We start from the raw sequence: 13,892 nt of genomic DNA on the forward strand, positions 1-13,892 counted from the left end.
TTGGTTACGTGGTAGAGCTCACAGCAAAGGCTCTTGGTGCCGAGCTTGATGCCGAGCTAGAATTACCGGAACCACTGGTGCAAGAAGAGAATTAACTCTTTTTTGTTTGTTTTCTCTGTGTAACTGCTCTGGCTGTCCTAGAACTCGCTCAGTGGACCAGGCTAACCTCGAACTCGCAGGCATCCACCTGCTTCTGCCTCTCGAGTGCTGGGATTAAAGGCATGCACCACCACCGCCTGGCGGCTGGTGAGAATTGACCTTGAAAGTTGTCCTTTACCCTCCAACACACACACGCCCCCCATACACACACAAGTGAAAACAGTGTATAATGTTGAGCATTATCAAAAAAGCTGCCTCTCTCATGAGATTACGTGGTGGCAGTGGCCCACAAAACAAAAACAAAAGTCGCCATGCTTAGGCAGTTTTGATGAACAGTTCTGAGTCGCTTCCATGGGCTGTGCTGCCAAGAATGTTTTATCAGATCTGGTGCCCAGTGTGGGGTGGCACCTTAAGGGTCTCACAGTCAAAGAAACACAGGAAACACGTTTCGGTTCTTCCCAAACACATAGTTTTCTCTCAAATTCTTTATTACCCCAAGTAAGAAAAAATTTAAAATAAATAAATAAGATAAATACCCCTAATAAATAGAAGAACCCCAAACAGATCCATTCCCAGAATCAGGAAGTCTCAAGAAACATAGCTGGGGCTTCGGCCCTGCAATGGCCCCATCATGCTCAGGGGGTCAGAGGAGCCCACATCGGGGGGTTCTGGGGCCAGGAACCCTGGTGGCTCCTGAGGTTGGTGGAGCTGGCCTGGCAGAGGCAGGAAACGCACAGGTCCCCAGGCTGCTGGGCCCTGGCTTGGAGAGTCGCTCTTAGGCAGGCGCAGGGGCAGGCCATGGGCTTCAGACTGGTAGACATTGTATCCATCCTCCAGAAGCAGCTCCCTGAAGCTGCAGGCCTCAGGATCGAAGTGAACCTGGGGACAAAGGAAAAAGTCAGAGACCCACAGTACATTTCCATTTGCCAAGCTCTGACCCAAGAGGTCCAGCCCCAGACTCCTCCTTCAGACTCAGGGTCCAGCCCCAGACTCCTTCAGACTCAGGGTCCAGCCCCAGACTCCTCCTTCAGACTCAGGGTCCAGCCCCAGACTCCTCTCTCAGACTCAGGGTCCAGCCCCAGACTCCTCCTTCAGACTCAGGGTCCAGCCCCAGACTCCTCCTTCAGACTCAGGGTCCAGCCTCAGACTCCTCCTTCAGACTCAGGGTCCAGCCTCAGACTCCTCCTTCAGACTCAGGGTCCAGCCCCAGACTCCTTTCTCAGACTCAGGGTCCAGTCCCAGACTCCTCCTTCAGACTCAGGGTCCAGACCTGGACCAACTCCCCTCACACTGGGCCCCAGCCCCAGCCCCCCGTATTCACAGGCAAGCAGGTTCAGGCCCAGCATCCTCCCTCAACTTTTCTGTGTCTAGCTGGCGGTCTGCCCACCACTTCCAGTCATGTCACTTATTGGTCATGGGCACGAGAATGCCTCACTGTCAGCAGTAGCAGAGCCTATGGGAGCGTCCAGGGTTCTGACACCCGGCCTCTCCAAGGCCAGGACTCGAAGCCAGTGGTGATCTGTCTGGGCCTCAGTTTTCTCCTCTTGCCAGCACAGACAACAGGTGGGGCCAAGGCAGAGCACACTGACCATGCACTGGCTTTAAGCATGGGCCCTAAGAGAAGACCACAGAAAGGGACTCACCGATCCATACAGCGCTCCATCTGGCTGTTGGCAAAGAAACCTAGAGGCCTTGACACCCCGTATTTGAATGACCCCTGGCTTCAAGGCTTTGAGCTCCAGGAGACCTGTGGGGCAAAACAAAGGCACTCAGGCTCTGTCTAGACCTGGGAGACCCCTGGTCTGCTCCCCACACTCACTTTCTGGGCTGCGGAGTGTGGCGCCTACCACTGTGCCATCCTCCCTGACCTCCAGGTGGGCTTCAGTGCCCTGGTCGTCATCTGTGTAGAGGTGCCTCTGCCGGACTTGACCCCCAAACTGGAGGAGGGGGCTGGAGTCAGGGATGGGGTGTGCCTGGCAGACCCCCAGCAGGAAGACAGTCAGCAGAGGGACCCATGGTCCCAGGACCCCAACTCTAGGTTTCATCCAGTCCATCAATAACACACTCCTCTAGAAAGAGCCCCTGGCAAGCAGGCGGCCGAGGAACGGTTGTCTGGAATTGGCTTCTGAACTGGGTGCCCCAGCAAAGTAGATTCCAGTTCAAACTGGGGCTCAGGCAGAGCGAATGCCTGTGTCTCCTGTTGACTCTCCAGCTGACAAGACACTAAGGCTGTCTGCCGAACGCAGAAGTACCAGAATTTATACCCAGACAGGCCCGCCCACGTGCCCTCCTCACTCCTGACGCGTGATATTTGACACACTTGGCAGAAACCTGAATTCCACCGTGGCCAGGGCTGCCTGGAAGGATGATGCAATGGGGGGGTCTTTCCAACAGGGGTCTGAGGGAGGAGGGCTGGGGTCTGAGGGAGGAGGCTGGGGTCTGCACTCCTGGATCTGAGGGAGGAGATTGGGGTCTGCACCCCTGGGTCTGAAGGAGGGGATTGGGTTCTGCACTCCTGGGTCTGAAGGAGGGGATTGGGGTCTGCACTCCTGGGTCGGAGGGAGGTGATTGGGGTCTGCACTCCTGGGTCTGAGGGAGGAGGCTGGGGTCTGAGGGAGGAGGCTGGGGTCTGCACTCCTGGGTCTGAGGGAGGAGATTGGGGTCTGCACTCCTGGGTCTGAAGGAGGAGATTGGGGTCTGCACTCCTGGGTCTGAGGGAGGAGGCTGGGGTCTGAGAGAGGAGGCTGGGCTCTGGGTCAGGGTTTTAAGAAGGAGTCCTGGGCCTCAGACTTTCCATGTAGTCCACCCTATTTGAACTTCAAGGTTCAAGGGGTGCTGGGGTCTGAGACTCTTTAATCACTGGGAAAGCTGCATCCGCTGTGTGAAAGAGGCCACAGGTGGAAGTCTCCCAGCTGGCCACAGGCCAGCCACCCTCACCAACCCCTGTCAGGATTCAGATGCTGCGCTCATCTGCCGTCCTCCCTGATGCAATCCTCGGGCTTCTTTCACCAGAGACTGTCCTGTACTGGTGCTCCCCAGATGCCCTGGGGGATGGGCAGGAGCAGTCTCTTTCCCACCAAGCCAGGCTCTGGGGGTGTGTGTGGGGGAAGCTGGATGATTTCTTGCAGTCAAAGGCATGCTGGGGCAAATTCCTGGGTTTGAAGCCAGAGCAAGGTCCCTTGGGACTGAGGGAGTGTCTAAGGGAGGAGGCTGGGCAATGGACCTTTAGCTGCGAGGCGGGCCTGGGCCTTGGTAGCCTGGAGAAATGATCTAATCTTTGGCGAACCGAGTGGAATTCCTGAGTCTTTGTAAGGTGTCACGCTCAGGTAAGTGTTCTACATTAAAAGGGTCAGGACACCAGGAGAGCTAAGCCCTTGTCCCCGGGCACACCAGCTGCCTTCCCAGAAAGAACGCTAGACAACTCTTCCTGGTCTATTTGCCAGTCTAGAAAGTAACAGCTGGACCCCCGACTTTAGGATCGCTTCAAAGAGAGATTTGGGGCGAGGACCGTGCGATGTGTACTCGGCTACAGGCAGAGGCTCGTGCCTGGGCTGTGGCAGCTGGCAAACAGGTTCTCCATCCTCCTGGGAGGGTGCAGCTGGCGGGGTTGTGGGAGGGAGCGGGTCCCCAGACCTTGCTCCACTGGGGCGTGGCTACTCCCATCCAGGTAAGGACGCTAAGTCCCGGGCCCGGAGAAGGAAACATGAGTGCGTGCGTGCGTGAGACCGGAGCTCCCGGATCCGTGCAGAGAATGCGGCACTTTCTGGGGACCAACTGGGCTGCCCACCGTTGCGGCAGTGATCCGAGAGGAAGAAACAAGGGGCGCGGCGCCCATCTACCTGGGCGGAGGACAGGGTGAGGCACCAGGTAGGATGGGGCTCCGCCTCCTGCTACCTGCGCGGCCCGAAGGGCGGAGGCTGTGCGTCTTGGAACCGTGCCTCTCTTTCTCTCTCTATCTCTCCCTCTCTCTGTCCGGGTCTGCAAGCCCTCAGCCTCCTTAGTCTGTTGCAGGAAGGAAGCCTAGAGGGGAGGGCTACGGAGCCGGGGCTGCTGACCATCAAGCGCCGCCGATGAAGGCTCTATTTTGGGACTGGAAGCTCAGACTAAAAGAATCCGTTTGTACCACCAGCAAGGATCTCAGGTTAGTCGGCACTGGGCATGTCAGACCCCAGGGATGACGAGGGTATGTAGGCCACTCTAACCCGGTCTTCCTCAAAACCTGGGATCCAATCCCAACCTCTTCCCCTAAGAATCCCTTCCCTTCTGCCACACCAAGGCTCTTGACCCAGGAAACTAAACTCGTTCATAGAAAGTTCCAGAGTTCACAGGCTTCTCCGGAATGCTTGCTTTTCAGCTATGTAGCTGTGTTGGGTTCACCCAGCGGGACAGACTTGGGTTGAACCGTTTGTTTGGTATGTTAACTGATCCTCATGTGGGATCCACAGATGTTTGTTCCTGTCTCACAGGGAAAGTTATACAGCATCCAGGGGCTTGCCTTTGCGCTTCTAAACGCCCCACCCCCACCCCAGGCTCCCCTAGTCCCCAACACTTACTGCCTGTGGAGGTAGATGTGCCCTTACATATAGGTGGACCCGGGAAAGTAGCTGAGATGTGAGGTTCCCAGCAGGCCCTGAACCTCAGTGTCTTGCACCCACTCATTTGCATGTCTCCTGACCCCATCCAGCCTGGATTTAGGCTCTCTTCTGACCCAGGAGCTGCTCACCTAGCTCCTGGAGGCAGAGGAGTCCCAGCCTCTGGTTCACACTGTGTGCCTTCTAAGCCACTTTTCCTCCCACAGCCATGTGGACCCCCAGCCGCAGGCAGCTCTGCCTGGCCTTCTTGCTGGTCTGTGTGCTCTCTGCCGGTTTCTTCTTTTTCCACCTGCGTGGAGGAAACTTATTTCAAAATGAGCTAACTCTCTCTTTCCTGTGTCCGGACTACCACCTGCTGAAGTCCCCAGTGGCCATGGTATGCCTGCCGCGCCCATTGCAGACAGTCAACGCCTCCCCTTCCTGTCCCGGACAAGTCTCCTCACTCCCTGGGACTTGGACCATCTCCCCAGGAGGCAGGTTTGGTAACCAGATGGGGCAGTACGCCACATTGCTGGCCCTGGCCCAGCTCAATGGCCGCCGAGCTTTCATTCAGCCTGAGATGCATGCCACCCTGGCCCCGGTGTTCCGCATCTCCCTGCCCGTGCTGGACCCTGAGGTGGACAGCCTGACACCTTGGCAGCATTTAGTCCTACATGACTGGATGTCAGAGGAGTACTCCCGTCTGGAGGACCCCTTTCTCAAGCTGTCCGGTTTCCCTTGCTCTTGGACCTTTTTCCACCATCTCCGGGAACAGATCCGCAGGGAATTCACCCTGCATGACCACCTTCGGGAAGGTGCCCAGCGCCTGTTGAGTGGGCTCCGCCTAGGCCCCCAGGGCATCCGCCCTCACACCTTTGTGGGTGTACACGTGCGTCGTGGAGACTATCTGCAGGTGATGCGCGATCGCTGGAAGGGTGTGGTGGGGGACCGAGCTTACCTCCAGCAAGCCATGGACTGGTTCCGCGCCCGACACAAAGACCCCATCTTTGTGGTCACCAGCAATGGCATGAAATGGTGTCTGGAGAATATTGACACATCCCGTGGTGACGTGGTCTTCGCGGGCAATGGGCAGGAGAGCACGCCGGGGAAAGACTTTGCGCTGCTCACGCAGTGCAACCACACAATCATGACCATCGGGACCTTCGGCTTCTGGGCGGCCTACTTAGCTGGTGGAGACACTGTCTACCTGGCAAACTTCACCCTGCCAGACTCAGAGTTTCTGAAGATCTTCAGGCCGAAGGCTGCCTTCCTGCCTGAGTGGGTGGGCATTAATGCAGACCTGTCTGCCCTGCAGGCTCAGATTGATCCTTGGAAGTCAGACGGTCTTTTAAGATTGGTCTGAACCACCTAGCGTCAGCCGTCATGTCTCTAGAGGCCCGTGTCTTTGGAATTTGTCTGTGGTAGTCCACGAGCTGGTGGGACTCTCTGGAAATGTGGGAATGTTCTAGAAATGTTCCAACAGAACATCACTGTCTGATTGCTGGGGAGGCCACAGTCCTCTTCTCGTCCCCCCAGCTTGCCTTCTTAGAACTTCTGGATTATGGGAGTGAAGGAACTCCTGACACACAGCTGGCTTTCAGGGTTTCTGGAGCCATTCTCGGGGGCATGGTGGCTGCTTCTGAGGGCCCTGCCAGCGCTCTGGGTAGTGAAGAATTGAGTGAAGGTGAGAACTCCTTATCTCCCAGCTGCCGCTGCTACAGACATGGAGTGACACAGGAGGCCCTGCCCGGTGCTAGCCTCGGCTTAGAAAGATGAGAACAACTTCAGCAGATTTGAGTTCTGTCCAACTCCTGGGCCACAAAAAAACCTTCAAGACTTTTATTTAGGGTGGAGAGAGGAAATGGGCTAAAATGTGGAAGCGAGGGGAGAAGGGGCCACCGCTGCCGGGCCGTGCTCCTGAGGGGCTGGGCTTGCGGAAGCAGAGTCTCCTAAAAACCCAGGGACTTTTATTTTATTATTTTATTTTATTTTATTGTTTTTTTCGAGACAGGGTTTCTCTGTGGTTTTGGAGCCTGTCCTGGAACTAGTTCTTGTAGACCAGGCTGGTCTCGAACTCACAGAGATCCGCCTGCCTCTGCCTCCCAAGTGCTGGGATTAAAGGCGTGCGCCACCACCACCCGGCTACCCAGGAACTTTTAAAGAAGAATTAAAAACTTTTAAAAAAATACATTAGCGACCAGCCTGGTCTACAAGAGCTAGTTCCAGGATAGGCTCCAAAGCCACAGAGAAACCCTGTCTCGAAAAACAAAAAAAAAAAAAAATACATTAGCCCTGAATTTAGGATCAAGAAGGTTCCTTCTCTGATGCTACAGGGGACCAGGAGTCTGTTTTCTGGATGTGACCAGGCCCTCAGAAAACAAGGGTGTGCCCTTGGGCTCACAGAGCCACTAAATCTGCCTTTGAGAAGGTCCAGGGAGGAGAGGGTCTGAGGTGTTCCAGACCCCTGCACCAGCTTAAGGCCCTGCAGGAGCGCGGGCTCGGAGTATGGACATTTCTCTAGACGTCGGGTGTCCTTGATACTTTTTTCAGTGAAGTTTCCTCAGATAACATTTAAATCCAAGCATTTTCTCAGGGATTTTTCTGGGTACCTTTTCCCAACTCAGCCTGGACAGGCTGGAAAAAGGGAGCTGGGAATTAAAGGGTCGCATCAGCAATCATGTATCTGAAGTTTTTGTAACTGACTGCACTGCATGTATGAGTGTGCAACCCAATGTGTGTGTGTGTGTGTGTGTGTGTTTCTGTCTGCTGGGGACATTCATGACTCATGGATACTGTACCTACTCAACTCTGACAACCCTCAACCCTTGCTGCTAGATTTGTGGTCCGGTTTCCCTCAATACCTTTCTCTGGAAACATCGATATTGTCCACCAGACCTTTCTTGTGTGTGTGTGTGTGTGTGTGTGTGTGTGTGTGTGTGTGTTTGAGACAGGGTTTCTCTGTAGATTTTGGTGCCTGTCCTGGAACTAGTTCTTGTAGACCAGTCTGGCCTCGAACTCACAGAGATCCGCCTGCCTCTGCCTCCCGAGTGCTGGGATTAACCTTTCTTGTGTTTTGACTTATTTTGAGACGCTCTCTGTAGCCCAGGCTGGTCTAGAATGCACTATGGTAGTCCAGGCTGGTCGGGAATTCGTGGCAAACTTCCTGCTTCAGTCTTCCAAGTGCTACGAGCACACGTGTGGGTCACTATGTTTGGATCCAGACCTCTCCTTATCAGTGTTTGAGGCGAGAAGAGTATCACTATCGAACTACGTTTCCCACGCTGTGGGACTAGTCATAGGGAAAGAGAGCCTCTCCGGGGCCTTCTGGGAGTTGTAGTCCCAGTTTAGAACACTTGCCATTTCCCGCATCTTCTCTGGATGCCAAGATTTCTAGTCAGCCAATGGGTGCCCTGCCGGAAATTTAGGGGCCAGGAAGACCAGCAAAGAGGCCAGAACCAGTTAGCGACTTCCATTCCGTAGGTGCCGGTAAAGTTCTACGAAAGGGCTGCCACCCTGTGACGTCATGGAGGGACGGGCGGGGCTTGCTTTGTTACAGCCCAATCAAACTTAAGACTCAGGCTTCTGGGCGGGGCCAAAGTCCTAAGAAATATTTCTAAGGGAATTAGGGTCCCTCACGTGGGATGTGGCCCGAGTGTTTTGTGAACGGGTGGCGACCGGTAACTGTCGGAGCCAGTAGAGAAGCCTTAAATTCTTTTCCCCGGTCTTCGAAGAAAAACCTTAATCTTAGTCGTGAGAAAGTATCTGGGCGAAGCTGTAGCGCTTGAGGGCACGAAGTTGGAAAACCGCTGTAAAAGAGTGTTGTTTAAGGTACTGGGGGTTCTGAGAAGGTTGAGTCCTGAAAGTAAGGGGTCTCAGTCTTGAGGGAGACTCAGCAGGTCCCCCAGAAACTGGGGGATGGCTTTGGAGGAATGCTGACGCTTCTGAAGGACCTTTAGGTTCAAGGATTTAGAATATTTTTTATTCTAAAGACCTAGTTTGGTAGTTTCCAAGATGGTTATTTATTAGACAAATTATATATATAATTAATTTGGAGACAGTCTCAAATAGGCCATGGTGGTCTTGACCAGCCTCAGCCTTCCAAGTGCGGAAGACCCGGCTTCTGATGTCTGTCTGGTTTTGACTCTTCAATGTCTCTAGTTTGCAGTGTCACGGGGTTTTCAGTGCTTGAGCTCCTGGATGTTGATCCATTCTCAAGTTCAGAATTAGGAATTATATGCGTTTGGGGGAGTTGGGGAGTGAGTCCATGGGTTTGAGGTTTGAATGGGGTGAGTTTGGGGATGGTCCTGAATTTGGGATCTGGTTTAATAGTTTGCAGGAATGCAACGAGGACCCTAAATTCTGAGGTCTCCTGGGTTGGGGCGGGGGTCCGAGTACACACACTTTGCGTCTTTTTGAATGATATCTCAGTGTTACTTGGGAATTTCCCACAGAACATCGCATTGAGCATTGGAATCCTCAAAGACTGTATTTTGGCTTCTGTTTAGCGTCCCCCACCCTCGTTTTGGGGTGAGAAGATCCTCTGGCGGTACTGGCGAGCTGTGTGCCCTGGCCTCCATGGGGCCGCGTTTTACACTTTTGCTGGCGGCTCTGGCGGACTGCCTGTGTCCGGCAAGGCCCTGCATCATGTGTGACCCGTTTGTAGTGGCTGCGCTAAAGACTTTGGAGCAGAGTTACCTGCCTACCCACCTGGCACCCGAGCATCACGAAAACGTGATGAAGAGGGTAGAGCAGGCAGTGAACGACTTCAAGGACCTGCCTTTGAATCAGGCTACCTATGTGGGGGCTGTGGGTAAGGCGGGCAGGCCAGGATGCAGACCTCGGGGTCCTGGGAGAGCAAGGGCTGGGCCAGAAGTCCTGACATAGGCGCTCCCCTGAGTTTAAGAATGGAAAATCACTAGGCGTAATGGTCCACGCCTTTATCCCAGCACTTGGGAGGCAGAGGCAGGCGGATCTCTATGAGTTCAAGGCCAGCCTGGTCTACTTCCGTGAGTTCCAGGACAGCCAGAGCTACATAGGGAGACCCTGTCTCAAAAAAGAAGAGAGAGAGAGACAGACAGAGAGAGAGAGAGAGAGAGAGAGAGAGAGAGAGAGAGAGAAAAGGAAAGAAAAGAAAAGAAAAGAAAAGAAAAAAAGAATGTTAAAGTCTTGGGATAAAGAATCATGGAGTCCCTTTCCATAGCTCAAAATATTGGGTCTGGCAAGTTTATGTGATAAAACTACAACTCCCAGAAGGCAAGGAGCTGTTACCTCTTTAACCAGCCCTTTCTTTGCCCAATGGCCTCATGGGTATTGTAGTTTCTATGTGGTGACAAACCAATGTGACAGAAAAGCTGGTCTCTGGAGTTCTATATCTGCCCTCCACACACAGATGAGGACACACTGGAACAGGCATCCTGGAGTTTTCTGAAGGATCTGAAACGTATCACGGACAGTGATGTAAAAGGTAAATGTACTAGAGGATGAGGGCAGAACCTCTGAGAAACCGTGGCTGGTGATGCGTAAAGCTTAAACCTCTTCTTGAGTGCCATTCTGGCTCTGCCATTTCTTAGCCATGTGGCTTTGAGCCTGGGACTGAGCAGCTTTCTTAGCCCTAATGTGGAGATCATAGTCGTCTCCCTTTCTCAGTGGCTGTGAGGATTAACCCAGTGGCCCAGCGCTGCGCTTGGTGCTTCGTCTTACAGCCCTTCCCTGAAGGGTAGAGTGTGGAATGCCAAGACAGGTGGGCATCCCCGGACTCAAAGCAACTCAGGAGCTTGAAGCAGGAGGATTGTTTAAGCCCAGAGTTCCAGAATAGCTTGGGCAACATAGTGAAATTCTGTCAAGCAAAAGAAAGAGAGGTGGCTCTGGCGGTGGTGGCGCACACCTTTAATCCTAGTGCTGGGGAGGCAGAGCCAGTCAGATCTCTGACTTTGAGGCCAGCCTGGTCTACACAGCAAGTTCCAGGCCAGCCAGGACTACATGGTGAGACTCAGAGAGGAGAGATCAATGAGAGGTGGGAAGTTGGGTACACTGGTGCACTGGTGCGAGCTTGAGGGTGGAGACAGAAGATCAGGTGCTCAAGGTCACCCTTGTCTATGCAGTGAGTCAGGCCACTTGTAGTACCTGTACCCTGTGGAATGCGTTACTGCACCTCACACCTGAGTTTGGGGAGCACCTTTCCTGGCTCTGCTTCCTCCTAGGAGAGCTCTTTATAAAGGAATTATTTTGGATGCTCCGTCTGCAAAAGGACATCTTCGCCACTCTGGCTACGCGTTTCCAAAAGGAAGGTGAGGAAGATGAAAGTCCGGGACCCCAGCCATCAGCTTCCTCAGCCCTCCCCTCCATCCATGCCCTCAAGAGCCGTCCCCCCAGTCTGGCGGTGGTGGCGCACGCCTTTGATCCCAGCACTCGGGAGGCAGAGGCAGGGGGATCTCTGTGAGTTCCAGGCCAGCCTGGTCTATAAGAGCTAGTTCCAGGACAGGCACCAAAGCTACAGAGAAAACCTGCTCCTAAAATTCAGACCTCTGTTCATTCAGCATCCACTCCCATTAATATAGAAAGAAATATGATCCTCCGGAGCTTGGTAGCAAAGCCTGAAATTCCAGCACTGGGGAGGCTGAGGCAGGTGGATAGCCATATTTGAGGCAGCCTTGGGCTCTGTGTTGAGATTGAAAGAGCCTGTACTCATGGGATTTGAAGAGTGGAGGAAAAAGATAAAATGACGTTTGAGACCACCCTGGGGTACGTGAGACTCCGTTCTGAAAACCACCACAAACCTGCTTGTTTTTGTCTTTCCCTCCCTCCCTTCCCCCTTCGGAGGCAGTTTATTGTCCCAACCAATGCGGTGAGTCCAATCTGCGCCCTCAGTTTCTCTTGCCCGATGAACCCCTCCCTCCCTGCCCCCAGGATGGGGGATTGTGACTCTCCTCCATTTGAGCTACCCCTGGACCTCCAGGATTTGCTCTCCAGCTTGGATTTCTTAGGTAGTGGGTGGAGTTCTAGTTGCTCTCTTTCCTGAGCTTCTCAGTGGGGGCGGCGGTGTTAGGTGGCCTTAACAACCTAGACCCCTGTTGCCTGCAACGGCCCCAGCCCTTGACCTTGCCAAATTCTCCTTTTAGCCCCACCTCTTAGTGGGAGAATACAACTTTAACCTTCGCCCTTCAGGCACGATGTTGCAGACTCTGGTCTGGTGTAATAGGTGCGAGAAGCAGGTCCACACTTGTCGGAAATCCATGGATTGTGGGGGTGAGCTCTTCACCCAGCTCCAGCGTGTGAGAGGGATGGGGACTAGCAGAGAGGAAGCTGCAGCAGTACTCCCCCAGAAGAGCTGCAGCCCTCTCTTTTTGCATAGAGCGCCGGATAGAGGTGCATCGCTTGGAAGACATGGTCCTGGACTGCCAGCTCAGTTGGCATCATGCTTCTGAGGGACTTACGGATTACAGTTTTTACAAGGTGGGGACATCCAGCTCCTGTGACCCTAAGTCTTTAGATTTGTGTGAGCCAGTCCCCTGTCCTGAACCTGACCCTCATGGCCTGTTTGAGGTGTCCTCTACAGATCCCAGAGAGATCCCATGCCATAACCAGGGACTTTCCTGTCCTAGCCACACCACCACGGACGTGTGGGGGTCTAGGGTGCCGTGCCTCCTGTCAGGATTAGGGAAATCAATAGTCCTGATTCCTGCCTCCCCTGCACCAAGGCCCCGGGACCTTCTCATCTTTCTAGTCCCCCAGTTCCCCAGGCCTCTATGACCCCTTGAACTTGGGTCTAGGTTTGGGGGAACAATTCTGAGACCTTGCTGTCCAAGGGGAAAGATCCCTACCTGACCAAGTCGATGGTGGGCCCAGAGGATGCCGGCTACTACCGCTGTGAGCTGGGAACCATCAACGCGGGTCCTGCCACTATTATCCATTTTCGTGTCATAGGTCAGTGTGGGGTGTTGGAAAAGTGACATTCAAGATGGGAGAATCTCTGGAGGTGTCACCTCACCACTAGGACCTCATTTCTTATGGGCCTGGCCTCCTGGGAGGCTTTGCTTATATCCAGGGACTGCCCTAAGGGGTGAGGCTTCCCTTAGGAGGTGTGTTTTCTGGTGATGGAGATGTGGCTTCCTTCCTGCCTGAGGGGTTTCCTTACCTTAATTGGATTTACTGGGGTGCACCCAGCCTCTAAAGAGGGCTAGGGTTATGGGGCGGGTTTGCCTTTACCAGCTGCTGCCAGGACTGCCCTTTGGCTCTCCTCTGTCAGTATTGCCTCAAAGGACATTTGAGGAAAAACCGGCAACAAACATCATAACCCAGGAGGTGGAGGCCCCTGGCCAAGTGACTGCTGAGAACCCGGAGCCCATAATTACAATCAGCCATCACCCGAAACCAGAGAGAAATCTGAAACACAGCCTCTTAATACTGTTGGTCCTTGGCTTCGTGGTTCTGGTGGCCAGCGTCATTGCCTCGTGAGCTGTCCACTGGGAAACTGGGGGAGGGTGGGACAAGAGGGGCTTTGGGAGGGGGGCATAGCTTAGAGGAGTTGGGGGCCTGGGTACAAGTGGGACTTGAAGGGAGACGCAGGATTCAGACAGAGGTGTGTAGTCTTGGCTAAGAAGAGGAGACTGAATAGCAGGGTGTGGACAAGGGCTTGGATGGATGGGACTTAAGTGAACCAACAGGGCCTTATGGAGTAGAGCGATTTGAAGGGGGCAGGACTTGGGTGGAGGGCGGGACTTTCTACAATCAGAGCTGGTCGAGGACATGAAGCTACTGGGCACCTTCCTTTGGGGTTCACTTAGGACAACAAGGCTTGTATAAAGAAAGCGCTAGGTTAGGTTTGTGGGGGTCTTAGGGAATAGTGACTCCACTCAACCCATGTGCTAACGTGGTTCTATGCACCCATGTCCTGTCTCAGGTTACTGTACTTTAGGAAAGCTAAAGCGAAATCGAAGACCTCAAGTTTGGACACCACGTCCTTACCAACCGAATACAAGTCATCCGAGTTGGAGCCGACCTCTTTCCAGCTGGAGTCGGCCCTACCGGTAGAATCACAGTTTGCTGAGAGTATCGTTGAGGAAACAGAGGAAAAGGGGGAATCAGAAAGCCAATAAAGATTTGACCTGTTGTCTCAGTATCTGACTTACTCTTGGGGATTGGTCCTGACTTCTGGCCTGGATGCGCCCCTTTCTGAGCGGGGATTAGTTGGAACATGGGTCTTCCCTCTGTAGGGAGCTCAAG

The 13,892-nt window shown here is 53.7% G+C and overlaps 3 protein-coding genes across 5 annotated transcripts; 2 read left to right on the top strand and 1 right to left on the bottom strand.

Annotated features, from left to right (window-relative positions):
• Positions 1–687: 687 nt before the first annotated feature.
• On the bottom strand, positions 688–2,290 carry Fgf21 (fibroblast growth factor 21). The gene is made up of 3 exons (XM_057761045.1): positions 1,919–2,290; positions 1,743–1,846; positions 688–978 (listed from the first exon to the last, which is right to left on the bottom strand). Exons 1-3 carry the CDS (start codon positions 2,151–2,153, stop codon positions 688–690), a joined length of 630 nt encoding a protein of 209 aa, XP_057617028.1. The 5' UTR covers positions 2,154–2,290.
• Positions 2,291–3,319: 1,029 nt separating this feature from the next.
• Positions 3,320–6,627, top strand: Fut1 (fucosyltransferase 1 (H blood group)). Of its 3 annotated transcripts, XM_057761044.1 has the most exons (4): positions 3,325–3,670; positions 3,767–3,966; positions 4,111–4,240; positions 4,898–6,627. In XM_057761044.1, exon 4 carries the CDS (start codon positions 4,900–4,902, stop codon positions 6,031–6,033), a length of 1,134 nt encoding a protein of 377 aa, XP_057617027.1. In that variant the 5' UTR covers positions 3,325–3,670; positions 3,767–3,966; positions 4,111–4,240; positions 4,898–4,899; the 3' UTR covers positions 6,034–6,627. The 3 variants fall into 3 exon arrangements, with proteins under 3 accessions (XP_057617026.1, XP_057617027.1, XP_057617025.1); XM_057761043.1 differs by having other exon boundaries at positions 3,320–3,425; positions 3,767–4,240; XM_057761042.1 differs by having other exon boundaries at positions 3,767–4,240.
• Positions 6,628–8,333: 1,706 nt separating this feature from the next.
• Izumo1 (izumo sperm-oocyte fusion 1) lies at positions 8,334–13,765 on the top strand. Its single transcript, XM_057760896.1, has 10 exons — positions 8,334–8,498; positions 9,176–9,480; positions 10,060–10,134; positions 10,871–10,957; positions 11,494–11,514; positions 11,835–11,915; positions 12,022–12,122; positions 12,440–12,593; positions 12,916–13,120; positions 13,570–13,765. The coding sequence occupies exons 2-10, from the start codon at positions 9,246–9,248 to the stop codon at positions 13,763–13,765; spliced, it is 1,155 nt and encodes a 384-aa protein (XP_057616879.1). The 5' UTR covers positions 8,334–8,498; positions 9,176–9,245.
• The last annotated feature ends 127 nt before the right edge of the window (positions 13,766–13,892 follow it).

This window comes from Chionomys nivalis (genome assembly GCF_950005125.1).
Source record: "Chionomys nivalis chromosome 23 unlocalized genomic scaffold, mChiNiv1.1 SUPER_23_unloc_1, whole genome shotgun sequence".
NCBI classification, from domain to species: Eukaryota; Metazoa; Chordata; class Mammalia; order Rodentia; family Cricetidae; genus Chionomys; species Chionomys nivalis.